This window comes from Danio rerio, chromosome 13 (genome assembly GCF_052040795.2).
Source record: "Danio rerio strain M-AB ecotype USA chromosome 13, GRCz13ab, whole genome shotgun sequence".
Taxonomy (NCBI): domain Eukaryota; kingdom Metazoa; phylum Chordata; class Actinopteri; order Cypriniformes; family Danionidae; genus Danio; species Danio rerio.
In genome coordinates this window covers 33547278-33570000 of record NC_141033.1, presented here as the reverse complement: position 1 = coordinate 33570000, position 22723 = coordinate 33547278, and the positions used below count along the sequence as shown (strand labels likewise).

The 22723-nt window shown below is 34.9% G+C and overlaps 2 protein-coding genes across 6 annotated transcripts in view; one reads left to right on the top strand and one right to left on the bottom strand.

Moving 5' to 3' along the window:
• The window catches only part of wdfy4 (WDFY family member 4), an 87597-nt gene that overhangs the window by 59158 nt on the left and 5716 nt on the right, over positions 1 to 22723 (top strand). The window contains exons 45-59 of one of the 5 annotated variants that reach the window (XR_015506075.1): positions 1425 to 1545; positions 1690 to 1775; positions 1898 to 1954; positions 3807 to 3841; positions 7819 to 7861; positions 8404 to 8523; positions 8613 to 8730; positions 10580 to 10689; positions 12302 to 12455; positions 12580 to 12671; positions 13591 to 13803; positions 15539 to 15671; positions 18098 to 18255; positions 18405 to 18563; positions 21099 to 21278. Coding sequence is in view for 3 of the 5 variants with exons in the window: in XM_087279502.1 (XP_087135628.1) it covers positions 1425 to 1545; positions 1690 to 1775; positions 1898 to 1954; positions 3804 to 3836; positions 7819 to 7861; positions 8404 to 8523; positions 8613 to 8730; positions 10580 to 10689; positions 12302 to 12455; positions 12580 to 12671; positions 13591 to 13803; positions 15539 to 15671; positions 18098 to 18255; positions 18405 to 18563; positions 21099 to 21278 (1777 nt within the window). In the remaining 2 variants the exon portion in view is untranslated. Of the gene's footprint in view, positions 1 to 1424; positions 1546 to 1689; positions 1776 to 1897; positions 1955 to 3803; positions 3842 to 7818; positions 7862 to 8403; positions 8524 to 8612; positions 8731 to 10579; positions 10690 to 12301; positions 12456 to 12579; positions 12672 to 13590; positions 13804 to 15538; positions 15672 to 18097; positions 18256 to 18404; positions 18564 to 21098; positions 21279 to 22723 lie in introns of all 5 variants that reach the window. The other 4 variants (XR_015506074.1, XM_087279501.1, XM_087279502.1 and 1 more) reach the window with 4 other exon arrangements.
• Positions 2663 to 7098, bottom strand: lrrc18a (leucine rich repeat containing 18a). The gene is made up of 2 exons (XM_087279529.1): positions 7011 to 7098; positions 2663 to 4603 (listed from the first exon to the last, which is right to left on the bottom strand). The coding sequence occupies exon 2, from the start codon at positions 4597 to 4599 to the stop codon at positions 3754 to 3756; it is 846 nt and encodes a 281-aa protein (XP_087135655.1). The 5' UTR covers positions 4600 to 4603; positions 7011 to 7098; the 3' UTR covers positions 2663 to 3753.

The window sequence follows — 22723 nt, the reverse complement described above, 5'->3', positions numbered from 1 at the left end:
AAATGAGTTTGATAAACACAGAAAAATGTTTCACTGACTATATATACACAAATAAAAATATTTCATTTAATACAGTTGAGGTCAGAATTATTAGCCCCTCGTGTTTATTTTTCCCCATTTACTGTGTATCGGAGAGCAGATTTCTTCAACACATTTCTAAGCATAATAGTTTTAATAACTATTCTCTAATAACTGATTTATTTCATCTTTGCCATGATGACAGTAAATAATATTTTATTAGATATTTTTCAAGACACTTCTATACAGCTTAAAGTGACATTTAAAGGCTTAACTAGGTTAATTAGGTTAACTAGGCAGATTAGGGTTATTAGGCAAGTTATTGTGTAACAATGGTTTGTTCTGTAGACTATCGAAAAAATAATTTTGACCTTAAAATGTTTTTTTTTTTAATTAAAAACTGCTTTTATCTAGCCAAAATAAAACAAATAAGACTTTCTCTAGAAGAAAAAATATTATCAGACATACTTGCTCTGTTAAACATCATTTAGGAAATATTTTAAAAAGAAAAAATCAAAGGGGGACTAATAATTCTGACTTCAACTGTATATTACATTTTTTTTTAACAATGTAAAATGTAACAATTCATCTCAATGACAAAAAAATGCTTCTAAATCTTAACATTTACACAAACCTTCAGTTTCAGTTTCTTTCTGGTCTTTCCTGCTGTCAAGGGAGCAGTTCGGCAAAAGTCTCAAAATGTAAACAACTTAAACAAAAAACATCACATAATGTAAATGAGTTGTCATTTATTAAGAATATGTGAATAACTCAATGTCAGATAGAACCTCATAATTCTAAGGTGACAATACATGTACGGTACATATACACATACTGTACATATACGTATATACATGCGCGCAAGAGATATATAGACACTTAAAGTTATTAGACAATGTTTTTTGATAGTATTTATTATTTTATTATTATATATTTGAATTTTTAAATACACCACTATATAATTATGTAATTAGAAAAAATTGCAAATCATATATAACAGTAGTAGGTCTTTGTATCTATAATTATGTATTAATTGGTTATTTTCTAATTAAAACGTTGTAAAAGAGAAGGTAACATTAGTGTTTTACTGTGATCAAACAGCTTTATTTGTCCATCTTTAAATAAAGTGTATTATTACTATAGTGTTACATGAAGTTTTAAGTACAGTGTGGTTATTGTTTTCTTTTGCTATTGCAAAAGCCCCTTAATTTGGTGTATTTATATCTCTAATGCAAAAATGAACTACAAGTGTAACTAAATATGTAAGTGCATTTATATAAGTTTTAACCAAAAGATGAATTACTCTTTTACTGCATAGTGGTTACATCAATTAAGATGAATTTATTTCTGTGCATACAGTAGGTACAACAACAGATAACATCTTAAATGTTCTATCTTTATCATAGTGTGAGGGACTCGTATATTTGCAGCATGATGAATAAAGAGAAAAACTCAGTGACCCCGAGCTGCAAGCGCTGGTCATATGATGACATCAAAGAGGCCAATTTCATGCGCTTTCTGCTTGAGGTGAGATTCACAGAGCACATATTCATTTCATCAGTTCAAATAATTATTACGCAATGCAAATCGTGATTTTCCTTTTGATGCTTGACAAACACGCATGTCTACATTAATATATCTGCTTAACTAATTAATTTCTTAAATCTTTAGGACAATGCTCTGGAAATATTCTTAAAGAACGGAACTTCAGTGTTCCTAGTTTTCTTCAACAATGACCACGTCAATGCATATAAAAGGTGAAATGAGAGTCCTTGTGATTTAAGTGGGTAAAGAACTGTTTGTAAGGTAGCACAGGCTAAATTGATTTATCTTTCTCTCTCTCTTTCTCTCTCTCTCTCTTTCTTTGTCCTGTTTCCAGGTTGTGCTCTGTGGTCTCCTCATTAAAGGGAAGGGGAGAGACTGTGCTTAATGTGAGGTGAGTGTCAAAAGCATTTCGCAGACAGCTGCCACTTCAGTCAGAGAGTCTGTGATGCTTTTCTTTTGAAACAGACCAGAGTTTTGTGGTTTCAAAGTTTCTAGAAAACACATTCTCGTACGTGTGCGGTTAAATATTGACAGTAAGACTCTCAATCCCCTAAACAATATCCCGGCATTACAGTGAAACTACAATTACTGCATCTTCAGCATTTCCCACCAATTAAAACAGCTTCAGTAACTTTTCAAAGTCATGAACAGCCGATACAACCCTGAATGTTATAGTTGCTAATTATCTGCGAGGGTGCAATAAGCTTTTTACCTATATGTTATTTCAGATGTTGCTTTGGTCAAATTATCGTTCCTTCATTCAGGGTTTTAATTTCTACTTATGTAAGATGTATCACACTTAGTTCATCTCAGTTTTTGACATGATGAAGAGGAAATGGAATTAATATTAACAGTGTTTTCCAGTGGCTTCAAAGTTGAAGAGTTGTACAGTTATATAATGCATGTTTTTTAATGATGCTGTACAGGTTACAGATCCGAGGACCCCTTGGTGGATAGAAACATACTTTGAAAAATTGTTGTCATTTAAAGTCCCGTTCACATTAAGAATGAAAACTTTGAAAATATTAGTGTCCACGTCAGCTGATGATTTAGTGGTGTTGCCATTCATTAAATCAAATTCCTGTTTTTTTTAATATATTAGGCACAGTTTATTTTTAATTTTACAATTATCATTACAGTTATTGTATGACGTTGACTTTACATCTTTAAATATACAGTGGGGAAAATAAGTATTGAACACGTTAGTTTTTTTTCCTGTGAACTATATTTCTAAAGGAGCTTATTACATAGAATTGAACCATATTTTTGTAAAAACCCAAACAATACAAACATAAAAATAAAACAAAACAAAAAAAATTGAAAAATGAGTAATAACATTTGTAATAACAATGGAATGACACAAGGAGAAAGTACTGAACTACCAAAATGTATTTAATTCTTTATATGAAATTATTTTTTAATTATGGCAGCTTAAAGACGCCTCTCATATGGACAATGAAGTCATATTAATTGCTTAGGTGTGACTTTTTTCCACAGACTTCAACAGTGTAAAACTCTTTGATAGTTCTGTGGGTCTCGTCTATCAAATCTGATCTTTAATTTGTATTATATATTAGATTGAAGTCTGGTGATTGGTTGGGCTATTGTACAGCTTGATTTTTCTTTCTCTGAAAGCATTTAAGAGTTTCCTTGGCTGTATTTTGGATCATTGTCTTGCTGAAATGTAGACCCTGGTTTCATGTTCATTGTCCTGATAATGTAGATGTTGGATTGAAGCAACTAATATTCATTTACAGTGATGAAGAGCAGAGGGTTGCTGAAGAACTACACCTCCCTTTCATCATGTGTTCAATAGTTCACTTTTTCCCTGTGTCATTTTGTTTTATTATGCATAACATAATTTGTAAACTAATTAGATTTGCTTTCTTTGCATATATATATATTTCTTTGGTTGCTATCAACATCTGGTGAAAATTTCAAGTCAACAGCTTCTTTAGAAATATGTTTTCTAAGAAAAACTATGACATGTTAAATACTTATTTTCCCTGCTGTATATTTTACAATTTTATTCTATTTAAACCATTCACTCTATCTTTAGAGGCACGATAAAGCTTAGTTTGACACATATTTTTTTTCCTTTCATTAAAGATAGATTGAAATCAATCAATGACTGATGGAACCCTGCAAAACCTTTAGTTAATTCCATAAAATTTACAGGAGGAGACATTTTTAAAGAGTGTTGTCATTATGTGTAAAGGTTGTTTTATTGGTATCTCCAGCAGGTCTGGCCTGCTCTTTGTGAAAACCAGGAGGTGAGGTAGTAATCCACTGCCGCCAGATTTCTTGACTGCCTCGTGCTACAGAGTTTGGCGAGATCAGCCCTGAAAAATTACTCTTCTTTTGCAAGCTATCTAGCTTTTTCTTTCTGCACCTTTCTAGACAAGGGTGGCACAAATCTCCCTCTCTCGCCAAATACAGATTTCCAGTCGTCTTCATAGAATCTGAATCTTGTCCGTCCCGCTGCCTGTAGACCACAGGGTTGCGTTTGGTGTTTAGCTTTGTCAGGTTGGGCAGCACGCGGGTGCATTCAGGCACCTGTGTGAACAAATTATCAAAAAGTCCGAGTTCTGTCAGGTTTGTCAACCCAGCCAAAGTGGGAGGAAGAGCGTTTAGACGATTCATACCCAAGTTCAGAACTTGCAGGTTTCTTAAACTTCCTATTTCGGGCGATAAACCAGCAGAATCCAGATTGTTGTTGCAGAGGTTGAGGTGAACCAATGATCTCAAAAGTCCGATATTTTCAGGAAGCCGCTCGATTTGGTTGCTGTGAAGATCTAACCAACGCAAGCCAGTGAACTGGCCAATGAATTCTGGGATTGTTTTCAGTTTATTGCGGCTTAGGTCAAGTTCTTCAACATTTCGTAACTTTAGGAGGCATTTGGGAAATGTGGCGATGCCTACATTGCTCAGATCAAGTCGTAGTTTTCCTTCTGGTGTTGCTCTGAGGGCATTTTTAGCCATTTTCAATGTGATCTTTGTACCTTTGGCTCCTGCCGCTCTCTTCCCTTTAGCCATGGAGCTGCACAGACACAGATTAATGGTTAAACGCTTCTGAAGCATCTATTTGATTAAGTCTTAACTGGAGTCATGTAATTATTATCTCAGGACCTTGTAGCTTTAAACATGTACGACTTAATGATGGGACAGTTTAGCTGTTTGCACTGGGAAAGAGGAAATCATGTATGCCCACAGGCGAGATTAGGGGCCGCGGAGGTGTTGGCCATTAATATTTACACCCAACTCACTCACTCACTCACCCAGCTCACCCTAAAGGTATATTTTAGGATAATTTCGTTCTCTAATTAAGGCTAAGCCAGATAACAGCGGCCAACACATATCTAGGGAAAAGCTGTTTGTGTTTTCTGTCTGATTGATCCAGGGCGGCGCTAGCTATCCGTGTGACTGCGTGGAGAGAGTCAAATCAGTGCTTTGATAAATGACACTAGAAAGAGATTTAAACTTGCTCCCTTCATATCTTCCCATTAAAAAGGAGGAGTGGCTGCATTGTAAGCCCTTTGGCGACTCATTAATCACATTGGTAGATGGGCTAATACGGTTCGTACTGTTTCTATTAGACCTTTTGTTTTTGAATCCGTTGCATCCGAGAAGTGCAATTACAGAGAGCTGACCATCGGCGCGATCCATTTTCATGTTGTTTGTGATTCGCTGATTCTGAACCCCTCCAAACGCAGAGAAAATTGAACGGTGTTTGCTATTTTTCGTGACATATGGAATATAATAGATGTCACAACTACATGATTTCGAAGCAGGAGTCGTTTGTAAATGGAATTTACTTTCTAACTGAGGAATATGGATTTTTTTGGAGGAATTGTTTAGTCAGGCTAGTGTAAACCAGAATATAATTTAGTAAAAGTGATTTTAAAAATGTTATATGTGATATGTAAACATAATATTGAATACAATCAAACTTTTTTGTTGCTTTTAAAATGCGAATAACTAGTTAGATGCCTTTTTTGTATGTGTGTGTAACAATATGATGGATTAACATTTATTGTCTTTGATAGTTGTGCCACTACTTGTACCTTTAGTCACTTTACTATTATTTCGTAGATGTAAGGAGTCAATCAAGGGTCATATATATATATATATATATATATATATATATATATATATATATATATATATATATATATATATATATATATATATACTTGCAAAATAAAAGAAAGATTTGCAAACAAAAAATAAAGTATTGAGCAAAAATAAATAAACAAATAAATGCAAATCTTCAAAAATCGCAAAGCAAAAATTTATTTTTGAGAAATAAAAAATTATTTTGCTAATAAAAATAAAGAACTGCAAAGGGAAAATTAAGTTTTGAGAAATAATAATGAAATTATATATATATATATATATATATATATATATATATATATATATATATATATATATATATATATATATATATATATATAATTAAATAAATAAATAAAAAAATAAAATATATTCAACTGTGAGTTCGCGATGCTGTTTGTCGTAAACGTCCAAGTTCCCTTGACTCCGCCCCCTCGTCGAAAAAAGAAACGCACAGACATGGGAAGTGCAAAGTGTGAATAGCATTGCCAAATCATGGATGACAGCAAAGCAAATCAAAATGAGCATTGCAATTGACTGGATGGTTTTTTTTTAAAGGCAATGCTACAAATACGTTTTGTGAATATTTGTATATGTATATTATCTATTATATATATATATATATATATTTTTTTTTTTTTGCAAATATTTTAGTTTTTTTTTTAATTTCCTAAAACTTAATTTTCCCTTTGCAGTTGTTTATTTTGTTATCAAAATTAATTTTTATTTTTCAAAAAATAAGTTTTTTTTTGCTTTGCGATTAGTATAGTATACAGTATACAGAAGTATACATATGACCTTACACTATCAGAAATAAAGGTACGCGATCATGCACCCCAGTGACAGATTACGTACCTTTATTTCTTTTCAAAAGGTACACATTTGTACTAAAAGAGTCCATATTTGTACCTCAAACTTATATATTAGTACCTACACATTTTAAGACAAACACTTTTGTACTTTTTTGGTACTAATATGTACCCTTGAGATAATAATATAGACCTTTAGGGTACAAATTTAATCTTTTTGAAAAGGTACCACCCCAGTGACAGCTCGCTTACCTTTATTTCTGAGTGTGTAGATTGACTCCATATAGATGCAATGAAACACTTTTATTATCTTTTAACATTTGTGTGACCTTTGATATTTTTTCTGTGGTTTAACACTTTATGGCAGTCTCAGAAAAGCTAAAACGATTAACGTTAATAGGATTACACAAAAAAGTGTGTGGAAAAAAACATAATTTTGCCCCAACCCACTATTGTTACTCAGGATTAATTTCATGCTCTCTCCGCTGTAAAGGAAGACTTAAATACGTTTATTTTACTCACGGTTTTTATATACGGTCCACAACAGAATTGCTTGAGAGTCAGGGGAGGATCTTCAAACTGTAGACCAAAAAGAAGCTTTGTCCTGTTTAACTTTAGTTACCAAGCAACGCTAGCACAGGGCTCCAGGAGTTTTATTGTCCTGTGACCAGAGCTGCACAAAAGAAAGGGGAGTAAGAAGTGTTGCAGCATTTGTGTTTTCACACTCACTCAGATTACATTTCCAGAATGTTATTTGAGGCCCAGGACATTAATAGTTTCACCTATTAGCCACGAGCAAACTTCATATTTTCTTTTCTGTCTTTCTTTCTTTACATGTGGGAGTAGTGAGAAATGCATGATCAACTTGCATGCATGTCAAATCACTTGTGATTTTGCATGTTTGGGGTCTCTTTTTGTGATCTGCTTATGTGTGTGAAGGACAAAACAATCTTCTATGGTAGTACTTTGTGCTAATAGTTATTTTCAAAAACCTATAGATGGCAGTATTTACTCCTTTAAGGGCTTGGGTTGGACGATGGAAGAAAATTTTACCCTTGTTTCCACAAGAATGTGTATGTTTCTATTTGGCTCTTCTGTCTGCTGAAAGACCATGAGCTTTCTCTGTTCCCCAACCTGTTGCTATGCAACTATAGCAGACTTGGGTTGGATGACTAGTAAATTTAGGATCTTTAAAGAAGTAAACAACCAAATGTGCAGTAGGCCTAACAGCACATTTGTTATTGATTAAAATTTATTTAGAGACAGTAGCACATTTCTTTGCTTAACAATAAAAAAAATCCATAAAATTTGTCTTGCTCTGTTTTTACAGAAAAACATCAGCAGTTGAGAAGACCGTCTTAATTAAATGGCAGGTAATGTGAACCGTCAGTTACTTTGATCATTCATTCATTAATTTATTTACTTTTCGGCTTAGTCTCTTTATTAATCTGCGGTCGCCACAGCGGAATGTACCGCCAACTTATGCAGCATATGTCCTCGCAGCGGATGCCCTTCCAGCTGCAGCCCATCGCTGGGAAACACCCACACACTCCTATTCACACACATACTGTACACTACAGACAATGTAGCCTACCCAATTCACCTCTACCGCATGTCTTTGGACTTGTGGGGGAAACCGGAGCACCCGGAGGAAACCAACATGAACACGGGCAGAACATGCAAACTCCACACAGAAATGCCAACTGACCCAGCCGTGGCTTGAACAAGCGACCTTCTTGCTGTGAGGCGATCGTGCTACCCACTGTTAACTGTTATTTGTTACAGTATATAAATGCTGCTTTTACAGTAAAAATGAATCCTATATTTTTTTTCCTCTGTGATTTACATTAACCTGAACATATCTTGTTTTAATTTCTACTGTTTTTGACCGTGTTCATTTATTTATTTTCCTTAGAGGGGTGAAATCAGCAACTTTGAATACCTCATGCATCTAAACACACTTGCTGGACGGACCTACAATGACTTGATGCAGTATCCTATCTTTCCCTGGGTCATCGCTGATTATGAATCAGAGGTAAAATGAACATGCATGCAAACTTGAGATGCTTGAATTTTTTTTTTTTTTGTGATGCTGGAAATTGTTTTGTTTGTTGATCTTGTTAGACTCTGGATCTGTCCAGTCCTGCTACATTCAGAGATTTGTCTAAACCAATGGGAGCTCAAACTGAGAAGAGAAAAGAGAAGTTTATTCAGAGATACCTTGAAGTGGAAAATAATGATGGTAAACCATAACTATTTATGTACTTTTCTGTTCTCACTCACTTTCCTGGCTTAGTCCCTGAATAATCAGGGGTCGTAGAATGAACCGCCCTACTTTTCTGTTTTTATATACAATTATTGTGTGTTTTGTGTGTTTTTTTATGTTTTCTTTTCTTTTCTTTCTAAACTCTGAAGGAACCATTCTGATTTAGTTAACCAGTCTGAAATTAAAAGTTTTGTTGTGGTTTCTAACCTTCATTTCACCCTCATCTCAACCAACATCTCACCAACATTTCAAAGCAAACTTTGTAAAAAAATAAAAAATAAAATAAATAATAATAATAATAATAATAATATTAAGACTTTGCAGTTTAGAAGTATTATGGGGAAATTTCTTTATTGATTTGTTTAATTTCATCCTATGATATTACTATTTCAGCTACCTCCACCACTACTACTACTACTACTACTACTACTACTACTACTACTGTACTACTACTACTACTTCTACTACTACTACTACTACTACTACTACTACTACTAGTAATAATAATAATAATAATAAAAATAATAATAATAACAACTATAATAAAAATAATAATAATGATAATTACAATTAGTAAATTGCATTAATGAAACGATTAATAAACAGCCATTATCGTGTGCCTAAATATTACTTTTAGGGCTTGCAACAGCAGCTTTTAAAAAAACAAAAGCTGAATCAGACAAATTATATGGATTAAAGCATTTAGGGAACTGCACTAAGTTATAAAAAAAATTATAAAAATGATATATTAATAATATATTTTATTTAGTGAAAGTTTTATGAGTTTTTCTATGTGCACTGCGTGATTTAATAACACTTTCATATTCTATTCAATTCAATTCAGCTTTATTTGTATAGCGCTTTTACAATGTAGATTGTGTCAAAGCAGCTTCACATAAATGGTCATAGTAGCTGGATCAGGGTAGTTCAGTTTTTAGTGTTTAAGTTCAGTTCAGTTTAGCTCAGTTCAGTGTGGTTTGAAATCATTACTGAGAGTCCAAACACTGAGGAGCAAATTCATTGATGTGTAGCTCTACCGATCCTGAACCATGCAAGCCAGTGGCGACAGCGGAGAGGGCAAAAAAACTTCACCGATAGGAGAGTGAAGAAAAAAACCTTGCGAGAAACCAGACTCAGTTCGGCATGACCATTTTAATTTCTCCGCTGGCCAAAAGTCTTGTGCAGAGGTGCAGTCTCAGCGGTGGAGGCTGGAAGCTGGCCTCAGCGAAGATTCGTCTGTCCCTGGAGCGTCACTGAAATCAGACTCATGCTCTCCACTCCCCCATGACCACCAGTGCAGCAGCAGCTCAAGATATGGCCTGGTCTCGGATATGGAGACCTGGGATCATCTAGTCGCTGGTCTTGGATCCAATCAGTGACTCCGCATAATCTGAGGGCCTCGGGATGAGTATCCCCAGGTGGAAATGGAGAAAAAAAGAGAATAATTAGCGTAGCTGCTGTTCATAGTGTATATAAACAAGATGCAGAAACTTGTGTGGAAACCTGCTAAGTGTATGCTTTACTAAACAGATAGGTCTTTAATCTAGTTTTAAACTGAGAGAGTGTGTCTGAGCCTCGGATGTTATCAGGAAGGCTATTCCAGAGTGTAGGAGCCATAAAGAAGAAGGCTCGACCTCCTTTACTCGACTTTGCTATTCTAGGTACTACTAGAAGCCCTGAGTTTTGAGATCTTAAAGAGCGAGTTGGATTGTAGCGAGACAGAAGGTTGGTTAGATAAACAGGAGCTAGATTATTTAGAGCTTTATAGGTGAGGACAATAAATATATATATGTATGTTCTTATATATTAAGTGTCATGTTCGCAGGTGATTTGTCAGCTCAGTGTCATTACTGCACACACTATTCCTCAGCCATCATAGTGGCCTCATACCTAGTGAGGATGGAGCCTTTTTCCCAGACCTTCCTCCAGCTGCAGGTAAACTTTTCGAATCTCTCCTACATTACTCATCTGCTTTTACAGGGCGAGTAGAATTATAGAAACTGAAATAATAACATCTCTGTTGGCCTGTTCTTTATCAAATCAAGCCCAAAACATGTCGGCTTCTCCCCTAAAATCCGATTTTTCTAAATTGCTTGATGAAATGAGCTTCATTGTTTTTGGCCTTATTTGGGGCTGTGCACGCTTTTCATGTTTTCCTTTCCCAAACCGAATTAGGGTACGATTTTAATATGTATGCAAATAAATTCTGTTACGTCACTTGCGCGCAAAACCACATTTTGTTTTTAAAGAATATCTCATTTGTACACATGGAACCAATTGATTAAAATAAAAATGTCATGCATATTTGATACCCTGTGTAACGTAATGCAAACATCAGGATAACACTTTGCAATGAAATTTGCCTCACTTGAGCAGCTTTCCTCCATACAGTAATATTCATAATCAGATTTGTGCCACTAACAGTATATTACTTTCATTCAATGAGGGCATTTGCTTTTACTGCAAATTACATAACTTCTCCAGAGATTTTGGTGTGGATGGATAAACTCCCTTGAAAAATAAAAAGCCTGAATCAATTGCTTGAAAATGTCTTGGATCTAAGCAATTGTTTTTTGACTGTGATTCATATACACTCATGGGGCCATTTTGGAGTTCTAGTCTTGCTTCCAGTAGAGCCCTCTACCTTACATATGAATTAAACAGACATATATGTGATAGCAAGTTGTTCTTTTATCCTTTGTGAAATATTAAAGATGCCATTTTAAATTGTAAATAAATTTGTGTTTTTGAAACAAATGATGACAGCAGAAGTCAGCGATTCATTTGAACGATTATTTCTGTTAAATGACAAGATGTTTGTCTTAGCAAAGTCAAACTTTGATACCAAATGATCTACTAGAAGTCAAGTTCCTTAAACTTGGTAAAGACTTTAGTCTGGTAGTGTACCGAGGTACCATTTGTGTATATATTAGTCAAATCGTCAATGGTCATTGACTTGCCTTTTATAAACCAACAAGGGCCAATGTTTTATCTAAAAAATCTTCTTTAACCTTCTAGGGCTTGAGTGTCCACATACGTGGACAGCACATTTTAGCTCTTAAGTGGTTATTTAAAAATACTTTGAATGTATTTTATTTTGTTACAGACTTACAGTGTCATCCTGCAACTGTTTTGCAGCATATGAAATGCCCCAAACACTATTTCCAACTGTCCAAAATGGGGAAAAAAATGTTTTACTCTCAGATAGAACATTGTTTCAAAATAGTTTTGACTATGTTAAATATGCATTACAAAACAGTCAGGAAAAGTGTTTTATGTAAACTACGACCACGAGTCCACATATCTAGACATCATTTTTCTCTAAAAGAATATCATATCAAAAGATGATACTTAGGTTTTTATTCTAATTAGGTTCCAAAAAGCCCAAATAGCAAAGAAAAATAAAAAATGCATGTGAAAACACCTTGGGCCTTAAGAGTTAATGTAGTGCTAAAGAAAAAGCAATCATTTAAATCTTGGATGGCCCAAGGGTGAGTAAATTTATCACCAAGTAAACCTTTTAAACCGTCAATTTCTTTATTTGTAGGGTGGAACATTTGATGTTCCAGAACGGATGTTCCACAGCATTCAGAACGAGTGGGAATCTGCATCTAAGGACAATATGAGTGATGTCAGAGAGCTCATTCCAGAATTTTTTTACCTCCCGGACTTTCTTGTTAATTCCAACCAGTTTGACTTTGGTAAATTATGAGTATTGTTGTCCAGTTTTGCCTACAATTTGATGTGCAAGTTAATGTAAAGTTATCAAAGCATCTGTAAATTACCTGAATAAAAAGCCTCTAAATATGTGTATTGATAATATAGGCTGCATGCAGGATGGGACACCATTAAATGATGTGGTTTTGCCGCCATGGGCAAAAGGAGACCCCCAGGAGTTCATCAGAGTACACAGAGAGGTCAGTTTATTCCATCAAAGATGTCCGTCACACTCAAAATAGGCCACCAGCATCAGTATATCAACTTCTGCTGTACTGTACATACACTTAGACTCTACATGAGATAATGAGAGTCAGTACAATTAGAGCACAATACCACGTTTCATGAAAACAACCATAAGAGTAACAGTATCAGTGTCATTGCACCATTCATATTCAGCTAAACTTGGCAATAGTTAAATATTTTTTTTGCCTTTCTTGAGATAATAAGCACTTGTTGAGTTCATCAAAAAAGCCCCATTACTCTGTTTAACGCCATTGTAATTAGAAGATAACAGGCCCAATTCAGCGCAAGTACAATATCCGCACTCTCCTATAACTCCATTACTGAAGCCTGCTGGTTATTGGAATGAATGCTTTCTTTCTCACCATGTTACGCCCGCAGGCATATAAAGGCCGGGCATTATCAGTTCCCAATCTACAGAGCAATATTTGTATTATTTCCAAATGGCATGAAATGAGCTATTCTGTCTACTCGCCTTCCTTCGTATGCAAATAAAGAGAAATATAGGGATCTCCCACAATTTAGTGCTTATGAGCTGCTTTGAATATACTTGTTATTTTAAGGGTTTTTTTTGTTGTTGCTCATGTTTGGACACTTTAGCCAATTCTAAAATACTCAAATATTGGAATAATAACACGGAACGGGAATACAAACCTTTGGAATATAATTCTTAGATCAGATTGTAAACCGTAATCAGTGGCTCAGATGGAATAATATCTTTTTTTAAAATGCATTATTGCGCAATCTCTTTGACCTGATATGTGTAAAGAGCTTTTCCACCTGCACTTCTTTGGATATAAAAGTTACGGCGTGACTGATAGCATATTAGTCTCCGTCCAGATCTGCTGACTGACAGAGTTCGCTCTCTTTCCGCAGGCTCTTGAGAGTGATTATGTGAGCTCACGTCTGCATCTTTGGATTGATCTGATCTTCGGCTACAGGCAGCAGGGAATGCCTGCAGTCGAGGCCCTCAACACCTTTCACCCCTACTTCTACACTGACAAACACGATAGAGCCAGCATGAAGGATCCTGTCATGAAAAGCACTATGCTTGGCTACATCAACAACTTTGGCCAAATGCCAAAACAGGTAGGATAGTTGAATACACAGTTGTATGTGGATTTTGTTGTACACACAAAGTGCCATTTTAAAGTGCTTTTGACAACATTATTTACATAAAAAAAATTTTTACTTGTTAAAAATGAGCTGAAAAACACAATTCTTGAGATTTTTTGGGGACAACTTAATTGTTTTATGTTCAATCCACTTAAATTTTTTTACGTTAATCGATGTGTGTGGGGACAACATGAATGAATCGTGTTCAATCTGGCAGTGTTTACAGTGTCCTAAGGATGTGTCAATATTACAACTCCTACCTGACAAGCCATTGAGTATTTTTTGATCCATGACTAATAATGGATAAACGGTCAATATTTTTATATTTAGTATTTTCTTGTTTTGGGTGACGCAGTGGCACAGTATGTAGGTAGTGCTGTCGCCTCACAGCAAGAAGGTCGCTGGTTCGAGCCTCAGCTGGGTCAGTTGGCGTTTCTGTGTGGAGATTGTGTGTTTTCCTGCGTTCACGTTGGTTTCCTCCGGGTGCTTCGATTTTTCACCACAGTTCAAAGACATGCAGTACAGGTGAATAGGGTAGGCTAAATTGTCCGTAGTGTACGAGTGTGAATGAGTGTGTAAAGATGTTTCCCAGAGATGGGTTGCAGCTGGAAGGGCATCCGCTGCGTAAAACAAACCCCTACTCTTTTTTTTTTTTTAAGGTTATCCTGGTATTTTTAGCAACCATAGAGAGTCGGGACCTTGGTTTAACGTCTCGTCCGAAAGATGGTGCTCACTGACAAGAATAGAGTCCCCATCAATATACTGGGGTGTTAGGACCCACACAGAGTGCAGGTTGAGCGCCCCCTGCTGGCACTAACACCATTTTTGGCAGCAGCCTAGCTTTCCCATGGAGTCTCCCATCCGAGTATTGACCTGACGCAGCCCTGCTTGGCTTCAGTGGGCAACCATGTGAGAGTTGCAGAGAGCTAGGGCAATTTTCAATAATGATTTTGTTCTCCTGAAAACCTGAAAATTGTGTTTAAGTCTTAAATTAAAGATACACTGTTCAAGTTACATTTGCAAAGTTGGAAACTGGAGGGAAATGAAACAGTTTAATAAATTGTTACTATTTTTGAAGATTAATAGAGAGATTTACAAGACAGCAAAGGTAATCTACATGTAGATATACGAGAAATAAGCATGCGCCATTAAAGTCAACGTGAACCAGAAGTTGCTAAGACTTTTATTTCAATACATTGATGTGCTTATATTCCAAGTGAAACGGATTCCGCTTGTTAAGTTATAATGTATAGAATACTGTTTCAGGGTCCAAGCCGCTACTCATTTTAATTGTAAAAATATTTGTTTATGATCACACATTAAAGTGAATTTTCTGGATCATGGTCTCTGGACTTCATCACAGACACCAATATTTTAACAAGTTATACAAAATGAATCACTTTCTGGCCATCAGATATTAGGCATTGATATATATAAGTCACTTGCATGGGTTAATTTTTCACCTTAAGAATAATAGTGTGAGCTAGCAAAATAAACATTGTCATTTTTGATTTCACACGCACTTTAAATATCAACCAATATTAACTGATACTGTAAATAAAATGTCATGTAAACATTTTTTATCGCAAAATTTCATACACTTATATGTTAAAATTACTACATTTGATATGTTTTTTATTGTTGCAATCATTTATTTCTTCTGTGCTGTATATTAAATTCTATAATAAAATATGTTTTATGTTTCCAGATTTTCACAAAACCCCATGCAAGCCGTACGCCCAACAAGAGTACTGCTGGAAAGGAGACTTCGGTATCCAGTCAGATAACCCCATTTTTCTTTAAATTGGACAAGCTCAAGCCCTCCGCTCAGGCAGTAAAAGGTACACTGCATTCTTAAAATGAACATTCACAGCTCTGTGGTAGAACCCCCTACTCCATTTAATCATTCATAGTCACCTTGTTATTTTATTCCATTCCTCAATTATTTTTTACAAGATGGGGCCACGTCTACTGGGAGCAATAGGAGCCGCAAGGCAGAAGATGCTGGCTAGACTTTTTGCAGGCTCATTTTCTCAGCCGTAGCTCCATTCAGCTCCTGCTATTTGTTAGGCCGCTCTTGATGATACAGCCACTGAGGCTTATTTAATAATCGGAATATCCCAAAAGGATCTCTCTGGAAAATGAGATGATTCACTTTCGCTCCATCTCTTGTCTCTCACTCAATATCTTGTTCTCACATCCAGAGTTACTTTATCATTCTGATCAGTAAATCCAACAAGGAAAAATTTAAAGGGCGTCTTGAGTGAAATTTACAATCATCTCAGGCTTCATTATGATTTCTGTTGCGGTTCTGCTGTCAGTGAGTAGGAAGTGCTTGTCCTTGCATATATAGGTCATTTAAAAGTAGAATACTTAGATAGATATTAAAGTATTTAAACAGATATTAAAGTATTATTTTAGGTTGTTTTATTGTATTTTTTTATGAATTGTTTCTTACATTTAAAAAAAATTGAAGAGAAAATGTCCAGTGGCGGAGCTACAATTTTTTTACCTGGGGTGGCCGCTGCTATTTCGGGTGTCCACGCACACACACACACACACACACACACACACACACACGCACACTGTACTCAAATAATAAATATGAAATTATCCATTATCATACATGCACATTAAATTAGCAACCAATCTAATTAACCGATCTACTCAAATGAATTGAACTTACAAACAGCTAGCCTAACATTACTTCCCCATATTAGCTAAATATTTGAGCATCGTAAATGAAATATAATAATTTACATACATGGAATGTGCATATAATACTAGCATAGATGAAGTATAGCATTAACTGTCTAAAGAGCAAATTGATCTCTCTAATCTCATTAAGTTATCTGATGTCTTTGATACCTTGTTAACTTATACAGCAGATAATAAACTTTCCTCAACAAACAAACCTTATAATAACTATAAAATGTATTAGAAATATTATGTTATGATCAGTGCTGTTAATTGATTAAAAAAATTAACTAATTAATCGCACTTTTTAAAAAAAATTTATCGCAATTAATTGCATTTAAAATACTGAAACTTGTAATTTTGGCTATTCAAATGTAAAATTAATGTAAATGCAAGACAAAAACTATTTAAATTCAAAATATAATTGTTTATTAGTATTGTTATTATTATAATATTCATAATTATATATTTATAATTAATTATTGTTTATTAATAAAAAACTGCAACTGCGTTAATTGCGTTAATTTGTTTGATGCGTTAATTATTTCAAATTAATCGCATGCGTTAACGCACTAATTTTGACAGCACTAGTTATGATGTGTTATTATTCGTCTCATGTGAAACTATGCTCTTGTCTTTGGCTCATCACTGATTTGAAAATAGCTTGAGCGTTGCCGGTGTCAACTGAGTTGTCAATCAGCATCAGGAACTGCCAGCAGCAAAGAACATTTTGGGATGGCACCCAGGGTGGCCAATCGTATGTCTGGGATCCGCACACCCCTTAGACTCTGCCACTGAAAATGTCCCAAATGCTTGATTCAAAAATTCTAGATAAATATATTAAATAAAAATATATTAATCTGAAATATTAATATAATTATTAATATTAATAATGTTTATTTAATTGTTGGTCATTATTTAGTGTATTAAAATTTTATCACAAATTTTAAAGTCATAAATCTTAGCCATCTCAAGAATTAATTGCATAAAATACAGTTGAAGTCAAAATGCTGAGCTTGTGAATTTTTTTCTTTTTCAAATATTTGCCAAATGAAGTTTAAAAGAGCAAGGGTTTTTTTCCACAGTATTTGCTATACATCCGCTGTGTTAAAAATATGGTGGAGAAGTTTCTTTAAATTGTTGCAATATTTGCCATTATTATGTTATTGGTCAAATAAATGCAGCCTTTTAATATAAGACTTTTCAAAAGCATGATAAAGTCTTGATGACCATGAGTTTTTGATTGGTAGTTTATAGACCATTTTGGGGGATGTAAACAAAAACAATTGTCCCAACGAATTTCCTGTTCTACAGTTTTCAATTTCAATAGTTTCAGAGAATCCAGAAAGAACCACATATTGATAAATAATGATATAATAGCTGTTTTTACATTAAGTTCTGATTGAATTGCCTCTTGTTACAGTTATGAAATCGTTTGATAACAAGCAGGAAATGTTCATGGGTCAATGGCATGACCACATTAAAATGTCTATAGAATGTCAAACTACATAAAATTGCAATATTTTTTCCAAAATGCCCTAAAATTGTTGTCCATTTTCTTTTTTTACAGAGGTCTCATTGGGGCCTGTTGGTCAGATAGTGTGTAAAGAGAAGGATGTGCTGGTCGTGGAAAAAAACAAACTTCTCATCCCTCCACAGTTGAACACATACTTCTGCTGGGGCTCTTATGACCAAACCTGCTCCTTTGGAAGCTACACTGGAGAAAAGGTTTGCTTTTTTGTTTGTCTAGCACCACAACTAGAGGGATCAAATGTTATGTTCATTCACGTTTTCCTGTTGTCTCACTGAATTAATGTTTAATATGGTTGAATCTGTTTGGCTGTTAAAGTTTGCTTGCTTTCTTACCTTCGCTTTAGAGCTTTGGAGTGTGTGAGAGCCTGTCAGACTGGGGAGAGCCTGTGTGTGCTGCCTGTCCTAACAACAGCACCATCATCACAGCCGGGACAAGCACTGTAGTGTGTGTGTGGGATGTTTTCATAAGCAAGGACAAACTCAAACATATGAGATTAAAACAGGTCAGTTTTATACGGGTTTTCAGTCATTTAGGGTCTTTTCACATTTGGCTTGTGGTGTTTGTTTTGGAATTTGGAGCATTTTCTTCCTTATTTGATGTTCCTTTAGGCATGTGTGAACATAGCAATCGTGTTTAGATCTGCAACAAATAAAACGGTATGAGATCACCAGAAAAAGGAGGTCTTGGAGGATCTGGAGTTGTAGAAAAAGCAGTACAACCCAACTGAACCACAAACCAGGCTTTATCTTAATGTGTGATGATTGTGTTATGTAAATTGCATGAAAACATCAGTGTTTTATTAATGTCTCTCAAAATTCATTGATGGTTATTGGATATGGGTCAAAAGTACATATTTCAGAATGCTTAAAAAACAGTGATGAGGCTTTGATTCTTGCTCAGAACAATAAAATGAAATTCGCAGCAGGCACACAACATCATAAGAGGTTTATAATAGGTTAGATTTAGGTCATGATGTCAGGTGACCAAAATTCAATGCCTAGTCTATAAAAATGACATCAAATTACGTTGATATTTGGTTGATTTTAGGTTGTGTTGGAAAGTGACCAAAATCCAGCATCTGATAGATGTCATAGTGATAACAGCCACACAACGTCAAGGTGTAACTTGATTAGAAGTTGATATTTGGTTGATTTTAGGTTGATTTGAGGTTGGACACTGGACACTGACGTCGACCTGACATTGGGTTCTGATGTCAACCTGATTTTCATTTCCAAACAAAATCCAATGCCCCCACGACGTTGGGGTAGAACGTCAATATGACGTCATGTTGATGTCCTGTGCCTGCAGGGTATGTGACCCTTGACCACAAAACCAAAATCAATTATTTTGTCCAAAAGTATTAATATTCTTATGCCAAAAATCTTTTGAATATTAAGTAGGTGACAATATTGACAAGGGTGACAATAATGAAGTTGGCAGTTCATTCCGCTGTGGCAACCCCTGATGAATAAAGGGACTAAGCTGAAGGAAAATGAATGAAAGAATGAATGAATGGAAGAATGGATGAATAAATAAATGAATGAATGAATATTAAGTCAATTTAAAGATTTTAAAAGATTTCCTATAATTTTTTTTCGTTTAAATATTAAAACTCTTATAGATACTGTATGGTTTGACAAAAATACTTTAGTGTAGTAATGTGCATTACTAAGATGTTAATTTGAGAAACTTTAAACATGATTTCTCAGCTTTTTGATTTCTTTTTAACTTTCAGACTCTAGATTTTCAAATCAAGTTGTATCTCAGCAAAATATTGTCCTGTCCTAATAAACTATATATCAATGGAAAATGTATTTATTCAACTTTCAGAACATTCAAAAATCTCAATTTCCAAAAATGTACACTTATGACAGGCTTTGTGATCCAGGGTCTCATATAAAACAACTATAAAAAAGGCACATTAGGCTGTGGAGCATCTGTTTATCTATTCTAGAAGTTGACTGATGTGAGCTTACAGAACAAAATTAGATTCATTGGTGGTTCTGGCCAATGAAATGATGCTGGACTCACACTTGACACTTGCAATCAGAATTATTAGCCCCCTTTTGAAATTTTTTTTCTTTTTTAAATATTTTCCAAATAATGATTAACAAAGCAAGAAAATTTTCACAGTATGTCTGATAATCTTTTTTTTTTTTTTGGAGAAAGTCATACTTGTTTTATTTTGGCTAGAATAAAAGCATTTGTAATTTTTTAAAAACAGGTCAAAGTCAAAGTTATTAGCCCCTTTAAGCCATTTTGTTTCGATAGTCACAGAACAAACAATCGTTACAATTACTTGCCTAATTACCCTAACCTGCCTAGTTAACCTAATTAACCTAGTTAAGCCTTTAAATGTCACTTAAAGCTATATAGAAGTGTCTTAAAAATATTTAGTCAAATATTATTTACTGTCATCATGACAGTTATTTAACTATCATATGAGAATTGTGTTAAAAAAATCTTCTCTCCATTCTCTACATGATAATAATTCAGGGGGTTTAATCATTTTGATTGCAACCCTAGTTGTATAAAGAAAACAGACTGGAAAAAGCAAACCAAACAAATAACAAACAAAATGTTTTGTTACAAAGCAAGTGATCCAGAGCCAAGTTCATACGCTTGGCTCTGATATACTTTTGCCTAAGTTTAAGTGAAATAGAGAGCTTGTTCGATTATTTAGAACAAAATTGGGTCAAAAATTAAAACAAAGTTTGTTATGAAGTCAGAAAGCCAGACTTCTGAACATCTGACCTTGAAACACCAAAGACATAAACCAGAGAAAACCAATCATGTAATTGCTGTGAACCATGTGTAATGGGAAAGCTTTTACCAGCCGGAGCAAACTATTCTAGAAAGTTTGTTATGGTGAGCTGTTTGAAACTCCTGATATGAACTCCAAAACTCTATGAACTCTGATTTGGTTTGAAACTATATGTCAAAGTAGATGCCACTTCAAAATACAAACTAGTGGTAAAAAATTTGTAACTTTTCCCCTCATTGTTTTTAAAAGCAGACATGTTGTTATCCATCCTAGACCCTGTATGGACACACAGACACAGTGACGTGTCTGGTAGCATCTGAAGCTCATAGCATGATTATTAGCGGCTCCCTGGACCAGACCTGCATCCTGTGGGACCTGGAGGACCTCAGCTACATAACGCAGTTACCAGAACATTCCTCTGCTGTGTCTGCCCTGGCTATTAATGACCTGACCGTGAGTAGCCTCCAGCAAAAACACGCGCGCTCTGAGGTCAGCGTGCACTTTTCAGCTCCCAAATCTCTCCCCATCCATCTCACTCCCGCACATTTAATTTGGTTAGGGCTGTTCTGCTCGTGTTGCCATCTAGATGACACATTTATACCGCCTCATTTGCACCCGCAGAGTGGTTTCTGTAACTCCCCTCAGCCAGCTGTGTGAAGGAAGGGTGGGCACATCCTTCCCTTCAGACCTGCTTTAACGCTTAAACCCCCTGTGAAACATACCTACTGCTACAAAACACTCAAACAAGAGATGAGAGTTGATGTGTGATTCTAAACACACTTCAAATAATTTCAGTTATAGATCATTTTATAAAAAATGTTAGCTTTAAGGACAATTCATTTTTTATTATTATTTCTTCACTCATTTTAAAGATTGCTTAAAAGTCTGAATAGAACAGAAAATAACTTTTTTAATTTTCAATGCTATTCCCTGTAAGACATAATACTAATTATAATTTTGTAATTAAATGAATTAAAATAATTAACATTTGAATTAAGAAATTGAAATTCCAAATTTTTACTTAATTTTTTACCTACAAAATTAACATTTATGCAGAAAAGCTGGCTTTAAAAACATTAAAAAGCTTAAAGAAATACTCTATGTGCTCTATAGTTTAGACTTGGCAAGATTTGATTTCTGTCTATTTTTTTGTTTTGATAGATGCTCTTATGTATTTTATGGGTGCATTTATTTGATATATTTGACAAAAAGACAGTAAAATGTTATTGTAAAAGAAAAAAAACTTATTAAAATATATGTTTTTTGTTTAAAATGTAATTTAATTCAGTTTAGTCATGGCAAAGCAAAGTTGTGTTGTCAGCAGTCATTGCTTTAGTATTCAGTGTTTCTTTATAAGTCATTCTAATATGGTAGTTTGGTACTAATTACAGTATTATTAATTAGGGATGATCCGATCGATCGGCCGGAGATCACATTTTATTACTCATGCGGTACTCACTAATCTTGCCGATGACATGAACTGATCGCAAGTGTTTGTTTACGGGTTTACAAGCAGATGAAGATCTATTTTAACTTCTTATGCATTAAATATGAGCTCCAAACCTTTTCTTGATTGAGCAGTGCTTCCCACACAGACTTTACTTGGGCGGGCCACCCAGGTATACACCCTTTTACCTTTTTGTATCCGCCCAGTATAACCAAACATCCATGATCGATTAAGTAGTGGAAAAGCTTCTCTTGTTTACCCGTTTTGTTCTGTGTGCAAGACCTGTTAGCACTCCTGTAGACAGTCTCACAGCTTTGCAGACCAGCAGAGATGCGCCTTTTTTGGGATATAAAAAGTTCATACGGCCCAGGTTTCTAAATCTCCTAAAACGTCTGGGATTCAAGCTTTTCGCTTTCTAAAACTCGTTTTTTTCGTTTTAAAACTGCATTTT

Bases quoted from the DNA above. Each gene is read 5' to 3' on its own strand.
- lrrc18a (XM_087279529.1), bottom strand. From the start codon at position 4,599: ATGGCTAAAGGGAAGAGAGCGGCAGGAGCCAAAGGTACAAAGATCACA.